At 41.9% G+C, this 21,706-nt stretch overlaps 1 protein-coding gene across 1 annotated transcript in view; it reads right to left on the minus strand.

Moving 5' to 3' along the window:
* The window catches only part of cacna1db (calcium channel, voltage-dependent, L type, alpha 1D subunit, b), an 85,313-nt gene that overhangs the window by 19,420 nt on the left and 44,187 nt on the right, over positions 1-21,706 (minus strand). The window contains exons 19-39 of the mRNA XM_079492503.1: positions 21,510-21,569; positions 21,360-21,419; positions 19,333-19,439; positions 18,648-18,735; positions 17,768-17,875; positions 17,403-17,455; positions 16,440-16,586; positions 15,245-15,446; positions 13,918-14,076; positions 13,255-13,365; positions 12,572-12,649; positions 11,612-11,695; positions 10,538-10,579; positions 9,528-9,656; positions 8,912-8,977; positions 8,043-8,134; positions 6,684-6,843; positions 5,739-5,866; positions 5,237-5,333; positions 3,950-4,052; positions 3,133-3,234 (exon numbers count right to left, since the gene is read on the minus strand). Of these exons, the coding sequence (XP_079348629.1) occupies positions 3,133-3,234; positions 3,950-4,052; positions 5,237-5,333; positions 5,739-5,866; positions 6,684-6,843; positions 8,043-8,134; positions 8,912-8,977; positions 9,528-9,656; positions 10,538-10,579; positions 11,612-11,695; positions 12,572-12,649; positions 13,255-13,365; positions 13,918-14,076; positions 15,245-15,446; positions 16,440-16,586; positions 17,403-17,455; positions 17,768-17,875; positions 18,648-18,735; positions 19,333-19,439; positions 21,360-21,419; positions 21,510-21,569 (2,176 nt within the window). The remainder of the gene's footprint in view (positions 1-3,132; positions 3,235-3,949; positions 4,053-5,236; positions 5,334-5,738; positions 5,867-6,683; positions 6,844-8,042; positions 8,135-8,911; positions 8,978-9,527; positions 9,657-10,537; positions 10,580-11,611; positions 11,696-12,571; positions 12,650-13,254; positions 13,366-13,917; positions 14,077-15,244; positions 15,447-16,439; positions 16,587-17,402; positions 17,456-17,767; positions 17,876-18,647; positions 18,736-19,332; positions 19,440-21,359; positions 21,420-21,509; positions 21,570-21,706) is intronic.

Raw genomic sequence — 21,706 nt, forward strand, 5'->3', positions numbered from 1 at the left:
GATCCAGGACAAGGAAGGTATTCCCCCTGACCAGCAGAGACTGATCTTTGCTGGTATAACAGCTGGAGGCTGGAGGATGGTCGTACCCTCTCTGACTACAACATCCAGAAAGAGTCCACCCTCCACCTTGTGTTGCGTCTAAGGGGAGGGCAGTAAATCATTCCATAATCTTACTGAAACTTTCATTCATTCATTCATAACGTATTATCTTTATCAGATTTTATGAGATGAGATCTCATAGGCAGCTCATGTAGTTTCACAAAAATAATGCTTGCAGCCACGGCAAGTACACCTCCGTGTGAGATCCCAAAAACATTACATTACTGCAAACATTCAAAGGCAGACAATCTGGTGTGCAGTGTAGTGACAGTAGACCTAGCTCATATATGAGAGATGCAGTAGGATTTACACTGATCAGCACATGCAGGGAGCTATAGCTATGCACAGTACTCATTGGTAGGCAAAGCAGCAAGCTTAAAACTAACGTCCCATGGAAACAAAGCAGAGCACTAGACCATCGAAGTAGTCGCCATGCAAGGAGGCAGCATAGTTTGATCTGATTCACTCAGACTGTTAGTTGCTAAAAGCAGACTGGGAATACTACAGAGAATAAAAACACAGGCTGTATCAGGACATCTAAGAAATTCACACACGCTGCATATTTCTTTTATTTGGCACTTTGCCTCTGCACAGTTTGAGTTGAGCCAAATCAAGGTCAAAGTAACAATGAAAAGAGAGCTGGCCAGGTGCATAGTGAAAAAGCCTTCCGTTTGTTATTCCCTACACAGTGCAACACATCTGTGTTGGAAACAACCCCACAGGAGGATATTTTTATGCACCTTGCTTGCCTTAGGGAGCAGTGGTTTTCAAGTTCAAGGAGTTGAGAGCCAGTACTCTTGGCTGATGTGTACAAAGCAGGACCTCCAATCTATAGTTAAAGGCAGCTGTTGTTATAAATGTGCCCTGACACAGCCAGAAACACTACGAGAGGCTCTGTTCAGGAAAAAAAGCGGCGCTCTTATCATTATACATCATCATACATCATCTCATGAACAACTGAATTTATGTGATTGTTTGGTTAAATTTACGTCATATTTGGCGGACATTTGACGTAATTTCTCTTTTAATTTTCAATGGCAAATATGAGACGTGTGGGGACAATATTTAGGTCATATTTGGCGGACATTTGACCTAATTTCTCCTTTCATTGTCAATGGCAAATAATGAGACGTGTGGGGGCAAAAGCTGTAAAAATGGCATGTTCTCACAGTAGTTCCCCACCCTACCAGTCACTGCCTGTTTTTCATTGAAATCTGATTTTTTTCTTTTGTTGAGCACATCACAATCTGGTCGAGTTGAGGGTTTTTATAATACAAAATGCACATCATGTGATCTGATTCCTGAGCCTACAAAGGAGCCAGTAAAATAAACACTGTGCATGTGAACATACTCTAGTCTAAGACATATTCTCGGTTTGATGTTTACCTGTCACCTTTCCTCTCTTTGTAAAGAGAGGAACCTCTTTAATGTTCTCTCTGAATAAAATGGTCCTTTTTTTGCCAGTGAGCTGGGGTTTTTTATTTTATTTTTGTATTATTCTACTTTTTGAGGCACGCTAGCCCTCAGCCCCTGTTTGTACCACTGCATGATGATGTTTGATGATAAGAGCGTCCCTCACTTCACACAAGTGTGAAGTTTTCTTTATTGTTATTATTATTATTATTATTATTTTATTATTTCTGGACAGAGCCTGAATGAGTGAGGTAACTAGTTCCATGCCATGCCACCCAACTAAAACAGAACGGCCTCAGAGCGCTCAGGACAGCAGAGAGAGAGAGGAGAAGGAAGAGGAGAAAATGAGCACTATATGGCAGAGGAGGAGAGAAGCTTGGCAGAAGAAGAGAGAGAAACAATAATAGACAAGAAGAATTATACAAAGGCATGCAGTTGTTGAATGTAAGCGACTTGGCCTCAGAAGCATATACAAGCACACCAGACAAGACAGAATACTTAACAAAAAAATAACATTGGATAGACAGAAACAAAACTACATACTGAAACAAAGTAGTTATTTATAATAACTATAATAACAATGTAATGTAATGTAATGTAATTAGAAATTAACGTTTTGAAAAACAGGAGAGGAAAGAATTGTGGCATGAAAGAGAGAGACAAAAAGCAATATTTGGACTTTGAATATAGTTTGTTTTGACCAAAAACACAATCTGGGAAAAAAAAAATCTGATAATGTGGAGACGGATGGCAGGTGAAAATTTCCCTTCCGGTTCATTTCCGGTTGTATACGTTGCTTGGCAACCTAGAACCATTCATACGTTGGCGAAGAGCGCGATCACTGAAAAGACCACATGACGGAGATCTCCGTCATCGGCGGTGAAGCTTCGGATTGGACTTGGCGGAGATCTCCGTCAACGGCAGGGTTAATACCTGGCAGTTATTGTGTTTTAATAAATCATCACATCATTATCGGCAACATCAGTCTTACAAAGCGAACATGTTCAAAACGGTTTTAGCTGATTTTAATGTTTTTCAAAAAGGGTCAACAAGTTGTAAAAATGTTAAGTAAAAATACTACATACCGGTAGATTGTTTGAACTGCATCAATAGGCCTAATAAATCCGGTAATAAGAATGTACTGTTTTTAGAGGTCTATTCGCACCCAGAATCACAGTTACTGTATAACAGGTGTAACATAATCACTACTGGAAACTTGCATTGCAATATTGTTATCGATCAATTTGACCATGCAATTAATCGGAAATCCTGCATCTCTAATAGGAAGCCAAACCAATAACGATTGTAAGTAAGTCGTCAACCACCCTTGGCATGAGCGATTGAGAAAGGTAGCTCGGAGTTGGTCGCCGTTTGTGAAAAGTAAAAGTAAACACACATGTGTTGCTCTCGACTCATTCCTGGGAAACTATCATCATGAGAAGCAAATTTGAAGAGAGGTGCAGAAATGAATATAAACTTGCTACATACATGAAAGAAAGATACAGAGAGGGACAGACAGACAGACAGACAGACAGACAGACAGACAGACAGACAGACAGACAGACAGAATGAGCAGGAGACTTACAGCCTGAGAGTAAATTATACGTGTTAACCACTGACCGCCTGCAGGGGGCACCACTTGATCGAGCAGCTTCATGCTGGTTCTCCTCCAGATCTTCTTGATCACTACCCGCAGCTCCTCATTGGCCTGTTCCAGGTTGCCTTGGTGACAAACAGAACACAAAGAAAATGAAAAATAAAAATAAACTAAAACATAAAGTACATAAGTATTAAACGCACGCACACACACACGCACGCAGGTAGTACATAGTCACACACACACACGCGGATGCAGATGGATGCTTTTTTTTAACCCATTGATGCCTGGTGCAACCTATACGTTGTTCTACCCTTGATGCCAGCGCTCTCTCTGTGTCTCATCAGCTATTGTTATAATTTAGCTATTGAAAAATAGCAGATCTACAAGCTCATAGCGCGCCACCGAGTGGCGCGCTATGAACTTGTAGGTCTGCTATTTTTGAAAAAACATAACTATTTAAAAAAATAATGAATCAAACTTTTAAGGTTTTCAGAAACCTTAGGTCAGGCCCTAGAAGGCGTTCCCAGATTCAGCCTCAGGTATCAATGGGTTAAGCAAGGCACATCCCACAGCACATTCTATATATAGAGAGAATGTCTTTGATTTTTGATTAATTAAAATCTTTAGAAAAATGTTTTAATATTTTTCTAATTCATGAAGAATTCAAATATTTTTGGGACATTTTGTAAAATCATTTGAAATAATGATGAAAAATAATAAAAAGAAACAAAAACAGATATTTTACTTTTTACCCATAAAAATTGGTCTGTGACCCAAAAATGGATCCTGATGCATAATTTGTTTGGAACCCACTGGATTAATAATCCATGAACTCACCCTCGGTCTTGATTTTGAGAGCTGTGCGGACCAGGGCAAACAGTGTGGCATTAAACATGACTGTCCCGTCACTGTTCAGGGGCATGTTCATTGCCACCAGACGCTGCAGGCAAATACAGGAGAAAAATAATCACACCCGTGTGAAGTTTGGGGCGCTCTCGTGCATCATCATACATCATCTCATTCCGGCCAATCAGAGTTTGCGTCCTCACCTTCGTCTTCAATGTTTGTGTTACGCAATGTTTGTGTTTAATACACAAACACTCAAAATTGTCCATTCATTGTCAATGGCATTTAATGTTTGTGTTAGGACAAGATTTGGGTTACAGTTACAAGCTGACATAGGCCCCTCAAAAACGGTCGGGTGGAAACCATGTATGTATGAAGTGTTATGTTTTTATTATTGTATATTGAATTTCTTCATAAGCAGTTTAATGCAGTCTATCTATACATACCAGTAGGAATCATCAATGACTGTTAATTTATCCATTTGTAACTGTGAGAGTCCTCTATTTGTTGTGTTTGTAGACTCTTAGAGCTTAAAGCTAACAGTTGGGGTTGTCTGGTTGTTGCCCACCTTGCATGCCACCCTGTGAGGTCAGAGCCTAAAGCTAACAGGTGGGGTTGTGTGGTTGTTGCCCACCTTGCATGCCACCCTGTGAGGTCAGAGCTTAAAGCTAACAGTTGGGGTTGTGTGGTTGTTGCCCACCTTGCATGCCACCCTGTGAGGTCAGAGCTTAAAGCTAACAGTTGGGGTTGTGTGGTTGTTGCCCACCTTGCATGCCACCCTGTGAGGACAGAGCTTAAAGCTAACAGTTGGGGTTGTGTGGTTGTTGCCCACCTTGCATGCCACCCTGTGAGGTCAGAGCTTAAAGCTAACAGTTGGGGTTGTGTGGTTGTTGCCCACCTTGCATGCCACCCTGTGAGGTCAGAGCTTAAAGCTAACAGTTGGGGTTGTGTGGTTGTTGCCCACCTTGCATGCCACCCTGTGAGGACAGAGCTTAAAGCTAACAGTTGGGGTTGTGTGGTTGTTGCCCACCTTGCATGCCACCCTGTGAGGACAGAGCTTAAAGCTAACAGTTGGGGTTGTTGCCCACCTTGCATGCCACCCTGTGAGGACAGAGCTTAAAGCTAACAGGTGGGGTTGTGTGGTTGTTGCCCACCTTGCATGCCACCCTGTGAGGACAGAGCTTAAAGCTAACAGTTGGGGTTGTTGCCCACCTTGCATGCCACCCTGTGAGGACAGAGCTTAAAGCTAACAGGTGGGGTTGTGTGGTTGTTGCCCACCTTGCATGCCACCCTGTGAGGACAGAGTTTGCCAAAGCCCAGGGGGGGTTGGATCCTCCTGAGCAGGGTGACAACATCTAGGTGCTTTATTCTGCCCCTGGAATCATCAAGAAAAAAACATGGCTGGATTAGTATCCAAACGTATGAATATTAAGTGATGAATTGCTGAATCAAAATAATTCAAGTGAGCGAGAGAGAAAGAGAGATTTAAAGTTATTTTGTCTCGTCTAGTCCTTTAGTCACTGCTCATTTTTTGTTTTGGGTCAGTGATCTTATCACCCGGCGTCTCGTCACTCCATGTAATTCAGAGTAGCCAGTAGCAATTGGAAATTATAATAATAATTCATTAATTATTAATTAAGTAAGTTCTACAGTAATTACAGCAACTAAACAGACTATAATTACAGCAATGGAATAGCTTCATTACTTACTACTTACTAAATAATGGATGTTTCTGTACATTTTATTTCACAACATGAGAACTCGTAATCAGTACACTCACTTAGCTTCAGGGTCATATTCTGACCAAATCCTTTTAAACTCGTCCAGGTGATGAGGCCCCAAAATCGACCAGTCACGGGTGAGATAGTCAAAGTTGTCCATGATGACGGCGACAAACAGGTTGATGATCTGAGAGAAACAACAACAATACCTTTGAAAGCACCATGCTTTTCTACCCTGTAAGAAAACAGCTTAACATTTGACCCTGAAGAAAACCAGGGGTGCACACGCTTTTGCGACCAACGCCCCCATGCAGGCTCTGCAACAGCCTGCCCCTCCACATTAGATCTGCTCAGTCCATCAATGTTTTTAAGTCTCTGCTCAAGACTTACTTTTTTCCGTCTGGCTTATGTGAGCTCATCCAATGTTTGTGTTTTTGTGGTAATTTTGTGTACACGACACATAATGCTCTTGCTTTGGTCTTGCCCTGTTCAGCACTTTGGGTTATTTTAAACGTGTTATATTACTAAAGTTTGATTTGATTTGATTTGAAATCCTGGAGCGTTTACAACTTTGGCTCGTAAAGTGCTGCAGGTACTCTATACACTACAGCAGTGGTTCCCAAAGTGGGGTCCGGGGACCCCCAGGGGTCCTTGATGGAGTTCCAGGAATGATAGTTAGGAACCAAATGGACCCCTTATGGGACTGTAACTCAGAGAGTGTACAAATGTGTACACTCTCAGAGTTAAATTAACATTGATTTTACAATAAAAAATGGGGGTCCCAGGGATAGAAATGCCATTAAATGAGGGTCTGTAGACTAATATGTCAAACTGGGGGGTCCTTGAAATTAAACAGGTTGAGAATTACTGCTAGACCCGTAAAAAAAAAAGGAATATCTTTTCAAATGGGGGTCTGCGGGGCAAAATTAGTGTCAATTTGGGGGTCCTTGACATGAAAAGGTTTGGGAACCGCTGCACTACAGTGTGATGACAGGAAAGCATACCAGGAAAGCACAGAGCATGTAGAAGCTGATGAAGTAGATAATGGCAAAGCTACTGCCACACGTCTTCTCCTCTCCAGGGTTGTAGTCGGACTCAGGGTCACACAGCTTCCCTGGCAGACAGCCCAGCATGATCTCCTGCCACGCCTCGCCCGTAGCACACCTGATAGGATAGGAATAGAACACACACACACAGGCCTAGGGATGTCAGCAAGTATTGATACACTTGAGTATGTTAATTTTATGTTTTGGGATACTGTATTGTACTCAGACATTATCAAATTTTAATACAATAAAACAAACATACACAAATGTGTATCAAAAAGCCATGCTGTTGGATGCTACAGGGACTTGTGATAAATACAAATGCACATCCCACTGTTCTGACACCAGGTTCTCTGCATATGATTATGTATTCTTTACTATGACAGTTTTCCAAATTCGTATTTTTATAAAATATTGCCTTGTTTACAGTATCACATAGTCATAACACCTGTGACAATATGGGGCGGTGGTGGCTAAGGGGTAGAGTGGCTGGATGGTAACCGCCAGGTTGCCTGTTCGAACCCGGGCTCTCCCAGAGTTAGTGTCGAAGTGTCCTTGAGCAAGACACTGAACCCCAAATTGCTCCTGATGTGCTCGTTGGTGCCTTGCATGGTTTCCGCCGCCATCGGTGTATGAATGTGTGTGTGTGAATGGGTGAATTGATGCACAATCTATGTAAAGCGCCTTGGATAAAGGCGCTTTACATAGATATAAATGCACCATTTACCATTTATTTTACCTGTATTATAATACAGTATTGCATCACCAGTTTCTTGCAAACACACTTGCACTCTCCACCATGCAACGACATGTAAAGGAAGTGTATACACTCATGCATGCACATGTATTCTGACAGATACACACTGTGTACACTGTACACCAGGGGTGGGCAACTGGCGGCCCGGGGGCCACATGCGCCCCCCACCTTCACTTAATGTGGCCCTCAGGTTAATGTCAGAATATTGATATAAAATTGGTTTCAGCTGTTACAATTCCACAACATGCAAACATGACCCACTTTAATTAGTATCTAAATTAGTAGCTCATTGCTCAACACAAGTATAATTAAAGGTATTTGAAATTACATAAAAATGTAGTTAGAAAAAAATAAGATTTCAATTCGAATATAGCAAAAATAGCCGATCTACAAGCTCAAAACGTGTCGCAGCGCGACGCGTTTTGAGCTTGTAGATCGGCTATTTTTGCTACGACAATAATATATGGCCCTCTGGAATGAGTGTGGAAATATAGTGGCCCTCTCCATCGTCAACGTTGCCCACCCCTGCTGTACACTGTACAGTATACACACATACAGACCTGAAGAGCATAAGTACAGCTTGTGGAAAGGTCTGGAAGTTGTTGTTGCGGTTAATCTGTGTTCCGTCCACCATTGCTATCTTCCCAAACACCTAAAACACACAAAATATGCAACCGTTTAACCAACCAACCAACCAACCAACCAACCAACACAAATCCTATGCAACAAATATCCATTAACCAAACATTCTAGCTAAAATGTTACAATGCAAAACTGTAGATCAGTGGTTCCCAAACGTTTTCATGTCAAGGACCCCCAAAATGACACTAATCAGCCGACAGACACCCATTTGAAGAGATATGCCAGGGACCCCCATGAGAGAAGATGTTTACGGCTCTATAGCAGAGAACCTCAACCCGTTTAATTTCAAGGACACCCAGTTTGACATGCATTAGTCTACGGACCCCCCATTTAGTGGCATTTCTATCTCTGGGACCCCAATTTATATTGTAAAATCAATGTTAATTTAACTCTGAGAGTGTACAAAATGTGTACACTCTCAGAGTTACAGACAATTTTGGTTCCAAACTATCATTTAGCTGGGGACCCCCTGGAACTCCCTCCCACTCCCACTCCCTCCCTCTTTGGGAACCACTGCTGTAGATAATGACGAGAAAAGTCATTAAAACAACAAGCATGCTGCAATTACTCAACTTAAGGGCACTATGAATTGTCTCAGCGTGTTAGTATTAAAAAGAGACTGAGATCAACATAATACACAACAAACAACCTTGAACTTCTGTTCAGACAGGTCAGCAGACAAGGCCTGCCCTAGTGGTAAGAAGAAGAATAGTAATAAAAGTGACTACTAGGGCTCTCGCATTTCATGAGGGGCCTATAATAACAGAGAATAAATGGGAGATGGTACCTGCATCCCGATGACAGCATAGATGAAGAACAGCATGGCTATGAGGAGAGCAACGTAGGGAAGAGCCTGCAGAGAGGGAAGAAAACAGTCACTGTGCCATTTAGGGAATTTCACAGCTTTCCTGTTTTCAGCCATTCCTGTGAACGCTTACCTTCAGCAAGCTATTCAACCAATTCCAACACTATTTTTAGACAATGGGCCTACAGAACATTGGAGAAGGAAGAAACATCCGCACACTTGTTCAGAGCTCCATGGACTTCATTTATTTAACCCATTTTGGACTGAGGCCGATTCTAAAAATGCCTTCTAAATCCTTTTAGTTTTCTGAAAAACTTTAAATATGTATATAGCAGCATCATTTTTGAATACTGTACATACTCTACAGAACCCCAAAATGGGGTCACGTCCAGAAGGGTAGGGTTACAAAAAGGGGTTCCCGCCTATAATGGGTTAAATGGCAAAAACCTCAGCGTTTCAACCGTTTAGGTCTTCCTCAGGCCAACAGAACCTTAGCCATTTTCATTCATTCTATTCATTCAAACTATTCATAAACTATTCATTCATTCAACAAACCGGTCTCATTTAAATGTCCCTCTTTAAGGAGTGACAGTCTCACCTGGAAGGACTTAATGAAGGTCCACAGCAAAGTTCTGATGCCCTCCCCCCGGCTCAGCAGTTTGACCAATCGCATCACTCGGAACAGACGGAAGAAGGTGATGGAGATTCGAGCGCTGTCCTCCGTGTTCTGAGGTTTGGACGGATTAGATGATACAAGGGATGAGACATGGAATGAAAGGCCTAAAACAGGTGTAATATGCACTCACTGTTGCAGACAAATCATTTATTGTTTTCATTCAGCTGTATCATGTATGAATGTAGTTGTAGTGCATCCATCCATCCATCCATTATTTAACTGATTATTATAAACTATGCATCATTTCATCATCCCTGTATAATTGTGCTGTAACTGCATTCCTTTTCCTCCATGCAACTATTACAAAGCAAACCAGAACACGTGCCCGTTAAATACCAATGGCTTATACAACACAACAGACCTACATTACACACTGAGCATGCTCCTCTGAGTGACAGAAACTATCAACAGGTGAGAATCTGTACTCCAGAAATGGGGGACATAAGACGCCACAGAACAAGATGTATAAAATGCCACGACAGAGCCTTTATCATCCCATTATGAAACAAACAAATGGGACTGTGACAAAAAGGCATGTGACAGTGCATGTATGATTCAAACATTCAGTCTTTTCCATACATTATGTCATGCCGTACAACCAAATAAAAACAAACGAGTTCTCGACAAACAAGTGTCATATCAAAGGCAAGGCTTCATGACTACGCCTGTGATTCACAGCCAAAATGAGACAAAAACAATGAGACCTTGAGAAACGTCCAACACTCATCTCGCCCTTTTCATTCAAACATCACATTTCATCACAAACAAGCAAGACAGTTTGATAGAAAACATCTTGATGTTTTCAACAAGCAGTGTGCCACAAATATCTGAGCAACACAAGGTGAGAGTAGAAAAGAAAGAAAAAAAAAACAATCTCAAGGCCTTGACTTGACTTTGGTTGACGACAAATGGGGGAGGGGGCTTCTTCTTACCCCTGGTTCCACTATCACCTTGACGACGGGAATGGCTGCCGACTTGAAACCGAAAGCCTCCGATTAATCTTGAGTTACAATCAAAAAATAACCACATCCTGCAGTACGACAACAACCCTCTACCATTAACAAAGACAGAATGATGTATATCAACTGCCCAGTATATGTCATTACCATTGATTTGCTCAGGAACCTAACAATGTGAAATCGTATCATTGCTTTTTATTCTGATGAAGAAAAAGAAAGCATTCTCTACAAGCAAAATGTACCTGACACGAAAACATACAAGCATCAGCATGAAGCCTCTTGTGCAAAACTGTATAAATGACTGTATAAATGTCAGCAGGATGACCTGTGAGACGCATGCCTTACAATGGTGAAGGAATGAGCATTATAATTCATCGCTTAAATTGTACCCTGTAACATCAGTGTGACAGAAAATGTAATGTAGCGGAAAAACCTTGACAAACCATCCAAAAATGTTTCATATGTCAAGAAATAAATGTGAATCAGCTCTGAAAAGTTGTATGGTCCTCGAGTATCAAACATTCATGCAGCAAATCACCATAGTAGAGCTTGCCTTTGGGCAGTATCAGAAATGTAAGTGCATAAATTACACGCAAAGCATGACCGTCTTGAACGACACAAAACATTCATGATATGGCATACGCGTCGATCGTGTAGGCTTGCAATGAATGAGTATTGAATGGATTAATATCCCACCTACTAGGATAAAACCAGAGAAACTAGTACATAAAGTGACAAAATTTTAAATACAGTTTACCATAATAATGGGGTTGCGTTCAGACACAACACATTTGAGCAGCATTATATTAAAATTACTCATCATTTTGTCCACTATATTGTCAACCACGGGAGCGCATTTTCATCACTATTATTGTTAGAAGGTCATTAGCATGCAAATGTTACAAAAGTTGAACAGGTAATGTACACAACTACTCCTACATTATTGTGAATCTTGAATTAAACTCTGATACAGTATTAGTTAGTGCAAGGCATTCTCTGCACCATCATACACAGGGCAGGGGGGGGAAGGCATCCATGGCTACTTACATTGGTCTCAGTGATGGCAATGTCAACCACGCTACCCACAACAATTAAGGCATCAAACGTGTTCCATGCATCAGCAAAATAGTGCTGCAAGCGCCAGCCCAAAGACACAAAGACAACATGGAAAAAAAGAAGAGAAAGGAAGAGAACAGAGCGAGGAAGACAAGTGTGAGAGGGAAGAAGAGGTGGACAAGAGACAGAGTAATAGAACAATAGAGAGAAAAAAAGAACATCAAAAAGTTGATCAGAGAGATTGACAGTCAAAGCCTTACTGTCAGTGAGAGGAGGCTGAGGTTCCGGTGTGAAATATGCCCCAATTTTTAATCTATATGTTTTTAAAAGAAGGCCGATGCACACCTCAAAGGTTAGTGACAGGTACATAGGGCAACCAGGGAGGTCCAAATGTTCTGAAAGGGATCTATGATATCAAATCAAAGAAAGAGATATTTTTATTTGATCCCTTTATGAATCTATGAATATAGATGTAGCATATATCTCTAACTACTGTGTCTCATGTTGATAAGGTTGAAACTAAGTCAATCATAGCTTACTCTCACTGACATACAGTAGTGCAGACAGGCCGGTATAGAATGCCACACCACAGACTTTGGATCAGTACTTCAAAACAAACAAAAAATATGTCCCAAACCCATGACCACTATTTCTCATAGTAGGCCAGTATAGAGAGAAAATAAGTCAAATAGCGTTATTAGGTTTTCTCCTAGAATTAGACCGAGCAGCAAATGGTGTCCAAGTACAACAACAGAATCAAAAGAATGGCTTTGAGACCGTGAGTTGCACCCAAAGCCAACCTCGGAAATGATACCATGACACTAGGAAAGGACTAAGGCAAACAAGTAAGGACGTTAGGATGTTAGGGAAGGAAGGAAGGAAGGAAGAAGGGAGAGTAGCATTCAGCGGGAGGAGGGGAGGGACATAGGACATGCTGACGTGCGTCTGTACCTGGCTTAAGATGATGTCGATCACACTGCCGATCACCACCAGGGCATCAAAGACATTCCAGGGGTCCCCAACATAGCCCTGCTCACAGTGGCATGGTACGCACAGCCAGCAGGGAGGGTGTGTGTGTGTGTGTGTGTGTGTGTGTGTGTGTGTGTGTGTGTGTGTGTGTGTGTGTGTGTGTGCGTGTGTGTGTGTGTGTGTGTGCATGTGCATGTGCGCGTGTGTGTGTGTGTGTGTGTGTGTGTGTGTGTGTGTGTGTTTGTTTGTGAAAGAGAGGGGTGAGGGGTAACAAGGGTAAGTACAGAAGGTAAGTATGCTAGTATAAAAAGGGGAATGGGATGGGGTTGAGGTAATGGGGTTGAGGTGAAGAGGGGAGTGAGTGTGAGGGTATACCGTTAAAAGGAAAAGGTGCATGCTATCACAGAAAAGTAACTGGTAATATTGTTTGGGGTAAAACAGGAAACTAACTAAGGGAAACACTTATGGTGAAAGAGAAACGGACCGGGTGGAACATTAGACTAGTGCGTCTAGACTAGGTCAGTCAGTGTCTTTTCATACCGGGTCATGGATCTGGAGGCCGCATTTGGGTCCCAAGGCAGCACGAAACCACTCAACTGGTTTGGTGCTGGGAAACCACTGGTTTACTGATTGATTGAACTGAAGGTAATGAATCCGAGGCTTACCCTGGGTTTGAAAGCGATGAGTTTCAGGAACATCTCCACAGTGAAGACACCAGTGAAGACCATATTGAGGATGTCCATGGCATAGTTAAACAGCTGAGACTGACCGTAGTGCTAGAGAGAGAGAGAGAGAGAGAGAGAGAGAGAGAGAGATAGAGAGAGGGAGGGAGAGGGAGAGAGAGAGAGGGTGAGGAACAGATGAAGAGGGAGAATGAATCGTACAGTACATACCTACTGTACACAGGTCTTTTTTTTAAACGTAGATTTTTTGTTTTCATTTTTGAAAATCTCCGCATTTACACGACAACGTAGCTAAAGTGGCGGAGCAAGCCAAAAACTCAGTTTACCTTGAAGCATAAACATTTAAAAAATCTCCACTGTTGCCAATCTACAAGTAGATTGGCTATTTTCAGCAAGTGTAAGATCAGCCATTACGACGCCATCAAGGCCCGCCAAAATACATTTAAGTCGACTAAATCAACTGTAGATTTAGTTGACTAAAATCATATGATATTTAGTCGACTAAAACTAGACTAACAATACAAAAATCCATGGGACTAAAATGTGTCTAAAACTAAATGAAAACTATTCAAAAGACTATGACATAAAACTAAAAATCTAAATTTTTCTGCCAAAATCAACACAGAATGGAGGGTTCTCTCTTACCTGTATGGCCAGACAGAGGGTGTTGAGTATGATGAGCACAAACATGACGTACTCGAAGCCCGTAGAGTTGGCCACGTACCAGAACCTGTACTGGTAGGGGTTCTTGGGGATGTAGCGGCGCAGTGGACGGGCCTTCAGAGCATACTCTACACACTGCCGCTGCAGCCGGGAGGAACCACACTTTATTTATACTTCCACATTAAAAACAACCAGCCTTTTACCAAAACGCTGCTAATACTTAATTATTCAAATATTTAAATATTCAAATTTAAATGTGTTATTTCACTCTGATTGTGGAAAAAGTGGACCCAAATATATCTGTCCATTTGAATGCATCAATTATTATAGAGCGTCGCAGTCCCGCCCCCTTTCATGACGACGACAGGCCCAGGAAATAATTCCCGTGCATTTTTTCCCGTAGACATTTCAAAAGGTATTTATTTAAAGACATGTAAGCCTCGAACAAAGCCAACTCGGATCGTGACAAATCATGACAACAAACACAACAACATTTTGGGATGAACAAATAATTACAAAGAAGAAAAACAAGTGTTGTACCCTGCCCTTTTTTTCTTCTTTCTAATGATTTGTCACGATCCGAGAGAGTTCCAGAGGCAGGGGCCCTCCGTAGGAGGGCACTTTTGGACAACAATAGCGAAAATAGCAGATCTACAAGCTCACAACACGTCGCAGTGTGACACGTTGAGAGCTTGTAGATCAGCTATTTTCCCAGCACTCTTTATCTACTGGAGATGCGGTGGAACAACATGGATTTCTAAACAAATTTGTTCCAAATGCGTTCCAAGTTCAGGAGACTTCGGAAAAAAGCAATTCTCCTGAATGCTGCCTTCCGGAATGGCATGGAAAGGAGTGTCATTTTTGCATCTCTTTCAACGTAGCAAATGCTGCATTCGTGGTCTGGAAAGGGCAGTTGTTTTACAGACAGGTAAAAGGGCAGGGGCTGAAGCCCCCTTTGATGTCTATGTGTGCACTAGGGCATTCACTTCTAGTCATTTTTACTAGTTGACTAGTCGCCTAGTTTACTAGTCGACTAGTTTTTTCTTTTCTTTTTTGGAAATAAATATTTGTACATTTAAAAACTGTGTACATTGGTGACTATAACTATAATCTACCTGATCTTGAGGCCTACAAAATCAAAAAAGAAAAAAAAAATCTTATCAACTTGTACCAACAAGGTCAAACTAGTGGATTTACTAGTCGACTAGTTGAATAGTCGACTAGTTGCTTAATGCCCTAGTGTGCACACTAGGGCATAAACATCCCTGACGCACATGAACACATGCAGTCCATCACCAGGCCTTTCTACCTGGTTCTTGTCCAGCTCACAGTTCTTGTACTCCTTCTCGCCCTGCTCCTGGAAGGTGACGATGACGAAGCCCACGAAGATGTTCATCATGAAGAAGGCGATGATGATGATGTAGATGATGAAGAAGATGGAGATCTCCACGCGGTGGTTGTAGATGGGACCCACGTTCTCCCCGTTGGAGTCGATGGCCTTGTACAGCAGACTGTAGAGGGATAGAGACACGCACGCACGCACGGACGCACGCACGCACGCACGCAGAAACGCACGCACGCAGAAACGCACGCACACACGCACAAAAAGATCACAATGGGGATAATCTTCTGTCTATGGCAATGGTTCCCAAACTATTTCATGTCAAGGACCCCCAAATTGACACTAATTAGCCCACGGACCACCATTAGAAAATATATGCCAGGGACCCCCATAAGAGAAGATTTTTACGGCTCTAGCAGTGATTGTCATCCCATTTTAATAGGGATTATTAGGGATATTATGCACTAGGCTACGGACCCCCATTTGATGGCATTTCTATCTCTGAGACCCCAATTTGTATTGTAAAATCAATGTTAATTTAACTCTGAAGAGTGTACAAATGGATCCATTTGGTTCCATTTGTACACTCTCAGAGTTACAGACCCATAAGGGTCCATTTGGTTCCAAACTATCATTTAGATGGGGACCTCCTGAAACTCTCTCAAGGACCCCTGGGGGTCCCCGGACCCCACTTTGGGAACCACTGCACTATGGAGATCTCCCTTTTGTTTACTCTTTTTGTGACATCATCATCCTACCCGGAAGTTATGCAGGAATGCCATACTGCAAAAAATTACTTTCTGGCCTTGACAGCCCATACATCCAAACAGAAAAGTCCTATATGATTGCATTAAACAACATTAAACAATGTTAAACTCACTTTGCCTGTTGCTTTGCCACTCGATATGCCATTCACTTTAAGCATGGGCATACCTTCCATAGAGTCTGCACACTAGCGATGGTGACATTTGCATTGCGTCATCAAAGTTTCGATCTATCAATTCAGCATCACCAGTGTGCACTCTATTCTCTTTTATGATACTATTGCTTGTCTTGCACCCGGGCCATGGATGTGCGTGCACTAGTACCTTGCTCATGTGTCTCACATACACGCACACGCACACACGCACACACACACACACACACATGCACGCGTACTTACGAAGGCCATCCTTCAAACGTGGACACGGTGAACAGGGCCATCATGGCCGTAAGGACGTTGTCAAAGTTAAAGTCACTGTTGAACCAGAGCCTGTCTCTGACCATGGGCAGAGCCGTGTCCCCGTTGCTGTACATGATGTAGCTTCCTCTGCAAGGCAAGGGGATGAAGTCATTACAGACACATGCATTACATGGATCTAAATCAGTGGTTCCCAAACTATGAATGTCAAGGACCCCCAAATTGACACTAATTAGCCTGCGGACCCCCAGTTTTGGCATTTCTATCTCTGGGACCCCAAATTTATAATTGTAAAATCGATGTTAATTTATTTGTACACTCTCAGAGTTACAGACCCACATACGGGTCCATTTGGTTCCAAACTATCATTTAGCTGGGGACCCCCTGGAACTCCCTCAGGGACCCCTGGGGCTCCCCGGACCCCACTTTGGGAACCACTGCATTACAGACACATGCATTACATGTATGTAAATAATATGTGACTATTATTAAAAAAAAACACAGATCACAGTATAGGCCTACTTGAAATATATGTGATTTGTTTAAAATGTCACAGAAGCAACTGTACTTGCTTCTGTGACACAGCAATAATGTATACTTGCTTGAGATACAGTACAGCGGTTTCCCCTTTCAGGTACACCATTTACACAACTGTAACTTACTTTTATTAATGCACTGAAGCACGTACAGCAATTAGCACAGCTCTCGTAAGTAGAGAGACCAAAGATCACCGATCCATTGTCTTCTATTTATTGGGATCAAAAACTTATGTCTGAAACCAGTTTCAGATATAAGCCCATTATCAGCATCACGGAAAATCATGTGCAAAAGTGGATAAAGCTGTGATATTATTTCCTCGTATCTCTCCATGTAATGTGTGTACTGTATTCTAATAACTGTGAATGACGCAGGCATTCACAGGCTTTAAGTTTAAGTAATACTCACTGGCACTCCATTGGGTTGGATTTGGCCTCATCTGTGCAGCGATAAAACTTCCCCTGTGAAAGACGAGTGAAGGAAAGAGCTAAAAATATAAATATAAAATATATAAATCTAAAATGATATTATGATGTTGAGCTAATAGTTGTTTAAGTTTAGCTCTCCAATCTCTCCTCCTTTGGTATCATCATCTTTTCTTTACTCATGCCTTGAGGATTTTCAAACTTAATGTGCCCAAGGTACATCAAAGGACTAAGTAAAAAATCTCAAGGCACATAATGTACTCATTAAAAATACTGTTCCACATTACATTATGTAACGTCTGGGTTTCCGAGGCTAGCCCTCACCCCTCCCTCCACCTTCATCTGTACCTTAAAGATCTGCACTCCGATGCAGGCGAACATGAACTGCAGCAGCGTGGTGACAATCATAATGTTGCCAATAGTTCTGATGGCCACAAACACACACTGGACCACGTGCTGAAAAATACAATCAGTCACACTATATTGTCACATAACATACAGTAGTTAAGGTCCTTAAATAGGTGACTTGGCGAAGTGTGTAAGGACCTTTAGTGTGTAAGTAAAAGAGTGGGTGAAATTCTCTCAACATTCTCTTAACGTATAACAGTTACCTGTATACTGTGTGAGAGGAATGTGATAATGCACACAAATGATGATACACTACACCAGTGGTTCTCTTTTTTCACCAAGTACCACCTCAGAAAATATTTGGCTCTTCGGGTACCACCATTATTACGTTAAAATACGTCAAACAAATACAGTATAGCGTGCAATAGTGCTTTAGGTCCGTCTGACTCCGAGACGTCCACCACTGCAGTTTTTACTTGCAGCTGCTGCTGGTCAAAATATTCTCCTTACACTTTTATAGTTCCATTTTAAGCCACTGCGTTGCCACCGTTCAGTTTGTTGTGATACGTGAAGCAAGCCAACAACAAGCCAACAACAACCCCCCCCCCCCCCCCCCCCTCCTTTGTCATGTTCAGGAAGATTTCTGGCACCACCAGAGGAGGTCCTTGGTACCACTAGTGGTGCTAGTACCACAGGTTGAGAATCACTGCGCTACACAACACATGCGAACACGAGATTACATCAAAGTATTAGTTGCCTCTCTTAGTTTCTGGGCACATGAACAAAAGATCATGTAAGAATTTCAGGGCGTTTCACTCAACACCAAGACTTGCTTAGACTCATGCAAGTCAAACCCTCTAGGTTTCCACCCTGCACTTACCTTGAGTCCCTTGGCTCTATTGATGGCCCTGAGAGGACGCAGCACTCGCAGAACACGCAGGATCTTCACCACAGAGATAGCAGATGATCTACAGAGAGGTCAGTCAGTGGTCAAACAATGTGTTGATGATTCCTATGCACTTCACAGTGATGATGGCATTCAATTATTGCTACGCTTTATAATTCTACTACTACATGAACTGAAGATCATCCTCATATCGTCGCTGCCAGGCAGAAGAAACCATGCACCTCCATATTCCATCTTTTTATGTTTTTCATAAATTAATTATTTTCGTCATCACGTCGTTTTGTTTTCCGCTTTAATGATTATGTCCATAATAGGGACCTCAGGCTGGATTTTTTTTGGAAGTGATTTTGTCTGGGATTTTACAAATAATATGTTAGCAATGAATATTAACAAAGAGCTTGTAACTAAATAATAACTACATAGGTTAATGCTTCCCTGCACAGTTTCCTGCACTGCTTACACTTCTTACTATGATCTCCCACTTTTACCACAAGTCACTCTGGATAAGAGAAGAGTGTCCAACATTTTAATTGTAATTGGATTTTCCTGAAGGGTAATGGATTTGGACGTACTAGTGTAGGCCCACAATATTTGGGCTTTCCGACAGTGACCATGTGCAGTGATTGACTGACTCATTGAGTAATTGACAGATACATACTGGATGCCAAAGGAGACTAGAGACACTCCAACAACCAGCAGATCCAAGAGGTTGAAGTAGTTTCTGCAGAACGCCCCTTTATGGAGGAACGCCCCGAACGCTGTCATCTGAGCAGAGGACAATCAAGGACACAAACAAATACATACATTAGCAAGTCAATAAAATGTTTCAGTATTAATGTACATTTTGAAAGTGATGCCAAACTCCTACATAGTCTTTACTAGGTATGAAGAATGCCACTGGGAAATACAAGCAATTCTCAAATCCATTGGACATCAGACAAATATTAGATTTCAACATTGCATATACGTATAATTGTCTATAAAAATTAATGCAAAGAATCCTGACTCAAGCAGAATAATGCAGTACTGCTGCACAGTCTACACACAATCCAACACATGCAGTAGCATGCACGCACACGCACACGCACACACACACACACACACACACACACACACACACACACACACACACACACACACACACACACACATACAAATACACATAGATGAAAAGAAATGTTCAGACAACAACGTGGCACATTATCCCGGAGCTATTCCACTATTTTTCTTTTTTCTTGCACCGATTAAGCTGGGAAGCCATATTATAAACACTTTCCATGAATCTAGGTCTATAATCTCCAGCTGATCAAAGCTTAGGCATAAGCCTTAAAACATGCGATCCGTTTGTTCAGATGGGTAGGCCAGTATATGCAGGACAGAGAGACTGGGGTTGGATAATATACAGTGGTTGCTTTTTCAAGGTGTTGGTTCCAGTTCCAATGAGTACATTCCACCAAGGTGCTCAAGGCTAACGGGAGTGATATCAAAGACAGAGCTGTGCATTCAGGCCGGGTGTGACCTTGCAGCTCACACAGGGGACAGAAATACAAAGAGGAGTGGGGTTTATTTCCATAGTCCAGGAAATATGAACTTAAAAAAGAGGCTTTCACCCATTGCATGGAATGTGTCCATGTTAGTGGAAGATTATTTAAGTATTTATTGTTGCGCTTTGGGATGGGGGTCAGATTAACATAATTATGGAATGAATTCTGTACTGGCCATATATGGAGCGTGTCTTGAGTGTGTACATGGTTTGATCAGGTCAGAGCAACATATGGAATGTCAAAACAGGTCAGCTCCATATATGGAGATCTAAGGGTGGCAGAGGGGGCAGTGTCTTGAGTGTACAGGGTTACAGTGTACAGGGCCGGGCCTCAAATTTTCAGGGCTGTTGAGAACTCTACTAATAACTTTGGGGCAGGCCCGTCTAGAGTTTGAATGGACAGGTATCAGTCAAAAGGGAGACATAGAAGAGGAAGGACGGATGGGGAAGGATCAACATATGGAATGTCAGAACAGGTCAGCTCCATATATGGAGATCTAAGGATTTGAGGTTTGAGGTCAGATGTAGAGTCGCTGGCCAGCTCCATATATGCAGATCTAGGTGATGATCCAGTCTTCTCCATGTATGGCTATCCAGGGTTTGATGTTTGATGCGCTATGAGCTTGTCGATCTGCTATTTTTGAAAAATCGTGAAAATGTGGCGCAAATCTTTGAATATATATTCTTTCAGAGCGAACTTTTTTTAACTAAAATCTTTGCTTCTGGGGGGTCCCTGGAACAACAAATTTTCAGATGGGGGTCTGCGGCCAATTTCATATAATTCCTGGGGTCCTTGACATGAAATAGTTTGAGCACATTCACATAGAAACATGGGTTTTTCAAGAAAACTCTCAGGATTTAGAAGACATTATGTAGAATGGGCCGCAGGTCAAAGTGGGTTAAAGATAGGATGAAGGAGACAGACAAAGAAAACAAACAATGTACGTCCCCAAGTTGGTGAACAGGCATCGTGATAAAAAAAGACAGACAGGTGGCTATTTCGACTAAAAAAACCAATAATGACAAATAAAAACCAGTCAAAAAACAGCCACAGTGATGGGTGGGAGGCCGAGTGCAGCAAGCTTGGAAGTGGTTGAGTCGTTGCTGTAGTAAAAACGTGACAGGTTCACTTATTTCTTTACCTTAACGAGGATCTCAAATGTAAACATACTAGTGAAGACATAGTCTGCATAGCCTAGGATCTGGGGAGGTAATCAGAATGAAACAAGTGGTACAAAGGGTTACTAGGGAACTAGCTACGTAGCACGACAGAGCACACAGTGGTCATTTACCTTCAACAGGATCTCAACAGTAAAGATTGCGGTGAATGCATAGTCAAAATAACCAAGAATCTGCAAGAGGCAATGCACAAGTTCCATGTCATCAATCATGCAATCACAATAAAAATGTAGTTTGTCTATATCAATTTGTTTTTCTTTTGGCAAACACTGATGGACCCACGACCATAACTAACAACATGCACTTACAG

Source organism: Electrona antarctica (assembly GCF_951216825.1).
Source record: "Electrona antarctica genome assembly, chromosome: 2".
NCBI lineage: Eukaryota > Metazoa > Chordata > Actinopteri > Myctophiformes > Myctophidae > Electrona > Electrona antarctica.